This window comes from Sphaeroforma arctica (assembly GCF_001186125.1).
Source record: "Sphaeroforma arctica JP610 unplaced genomic scaffold supercont1.5905, whole genome shotgun sequence".
Lineage (NCBI taxonomy): Eukaryota > Ichthyosporea > Ichthyophonida > Sphaeroforma > Sphaeroforma arctica.
The window spans coordinates 1-1,809 of record NW_014034653.1 but is presented as its reverse complement, the minus strand read 5'-3'; the positions used below and the strand labels follow the sequence as shown (position 1 = coordinate 1,809).

Here is a 1,809-nt window from a genome sequence, read left to right as displayed (position 1 = left end):
ACGAGCACGGTGCCTAATGACTACCTACAGTAGACCATACAACACACAATGGGACTTGTTCTTGGGCACATACAGGTTTAGTAAGCACACGGTCCACTAAAGCCTTGCAGAAGTCGTCGTAGTCGAGATTCCTCTCCATAACCATGAACCCCAGAGGGTATGAGGGATTGGTGTCCGTCTGAGACATCAGCGTCGCCTGGCACCAGTATGTAGTAATATGTGGTTGAGTGAGTGATGTGAAGTGAGTAGTGTACTGTGAGCCAGTGTGTAGAAATAAGTGGCTGACTAAGTGAAGTGAAGTGAGTAGTGTATTGTGAGCCAGTGTGTAGTAATAAGTGGTTGAGTGAGTGATGTGAAGTGTGTAGTGTATTGTGAGCCAGTGTGTAGTACTAAGTGGTTGAGTGAGTGACGTGAAGTGAGTAGTTCACTGTGAGCCAGTGTGTAGTGTACCATCGTTTGGTATACACGGTGATATTTTATTCGACCCATGAGAGGGATCATGTAGATCTATCTCACAAGTAAGGTACGTATGTAAGGACACGGTCCAAGGTGAAATGGGTTACCTTTTCGGACGACGTTACAGCCCAAGCAAAAAAAAAACAATCACCATAGACTGAATGTATCAGGTGGGCCACAAATACGTATCAGTGCAATATACAAGCTGCCAGGACTACAGATAAATTCTTATCGTAGAGTGTAATCGGCACACAATCCGCAGGTCTACTATATGCCGAATGCACTTTAATACACGTGTCACCGTATCATACTAGGAAGGTGCGTATGGCAACTGTTGCCTCAAATCAGGGTATAACTATAAGATAGGAATGCATCTAGAGCGTGCATGAGAAAATCTGGATAGACGGGCTCAAATTGACAAGGAATTAACTTCCAAGTTTGGGACGTAGCTACAAAGAGAGACAAATGACATATTCCCAAAGTCGATGCTAGACCGTCCTTAATACTCGAGTATCACAGCTAAAAATACGGATGAAAACACATCACCTGATATTTACACACACGGAGCAGATACACACGCAAGCCATGCAAATTAGAGATTTATCGTGATTACATGATCTCCGAATATACTCAGTAATGAAAGTGGATGTGATCGCTACCTGTCCCATTAGAGTCATCCTTCGACCCGCTGGCTTATGAGTTTGAGCTGAGTCCGTCATGGTGTTGAATGTCTGGTGTGTGGCTTTGGGGTAGTGTAAGGTCTTGTTGGGGCTATTGAGGTTGTTTACGTTTTAATAAGTATGTGTTGAAGGTTATGGCAGAACACTTCGAATTGATGGCGGAAACGTGTATATCAGCGCGTTGTGTATTATATAAACTATACTCCTGCTCTCTCTCTCCTACCCGGCGGGCTGGCATCATGATATACATCAACCTGCAAGATTATACGTAGCGAGTTCAAGAGTATAGGCTTTTTGGTGCACAATCAAAACCCTCGAGAGAGACGCCCATTGGCTCATCGATTCCCCCGTTAACAAAAAATCTGAAATTTTGATTATAGTTTTATACACATCTGCGCCGTGAGCGGCTGAGCACTCCAAAACTCTCTACTCTCTACGTAGCGAGAGGATTCCGAGATTCGTCTCCTAGTAGGGTTTCAGGGTTTGACACGATTTGGCAGTTCGCAATAATAGTGCCTTGTGCTCTATTATTACTATTTGGAGGCATGTGATGTGTGAATGATAATAGTGCCTTGTGCTCTATTACTACTATTTGGAGGCAAGTGATGTGTGTATGTGTGTGTGTGTATGTATATGTATATGTATATGTATATGTATATGTATATGTATATAT

General features: G+C 43.1%; 1 protein-coding gene across 1 annotated transcript; it reads right to left on the bottom strand.

Annotated features, from left to right (window-relative positions):
* Nucleotides 1-13: 13 nt before the first annotated feature.
* Nucleotides 14-1,533, bottom strand: SARC_15303 (hypothetical protein; the record flags this gene model as incomplete). The annotated part of the gene is made up of 2 exons (XM_014290573.1): nucleotides 1,116-1,533; nucleotides 14-196 (listed from the first exon to the last, which is right to left on the bottom strand). Exons 1-2 carry the CDS (start codon nucleotides 1,173-1,175, stop codon nucleotides 14-16), a joined length of 243 nt encoding a protein of 80 aa, XP_014146048.1. The 5' UTR covers nucleotides 1,176-1,533.
* Between the last annotated feature and the right edge of the window lie 276 nt (nucleotides 1,534-1,809).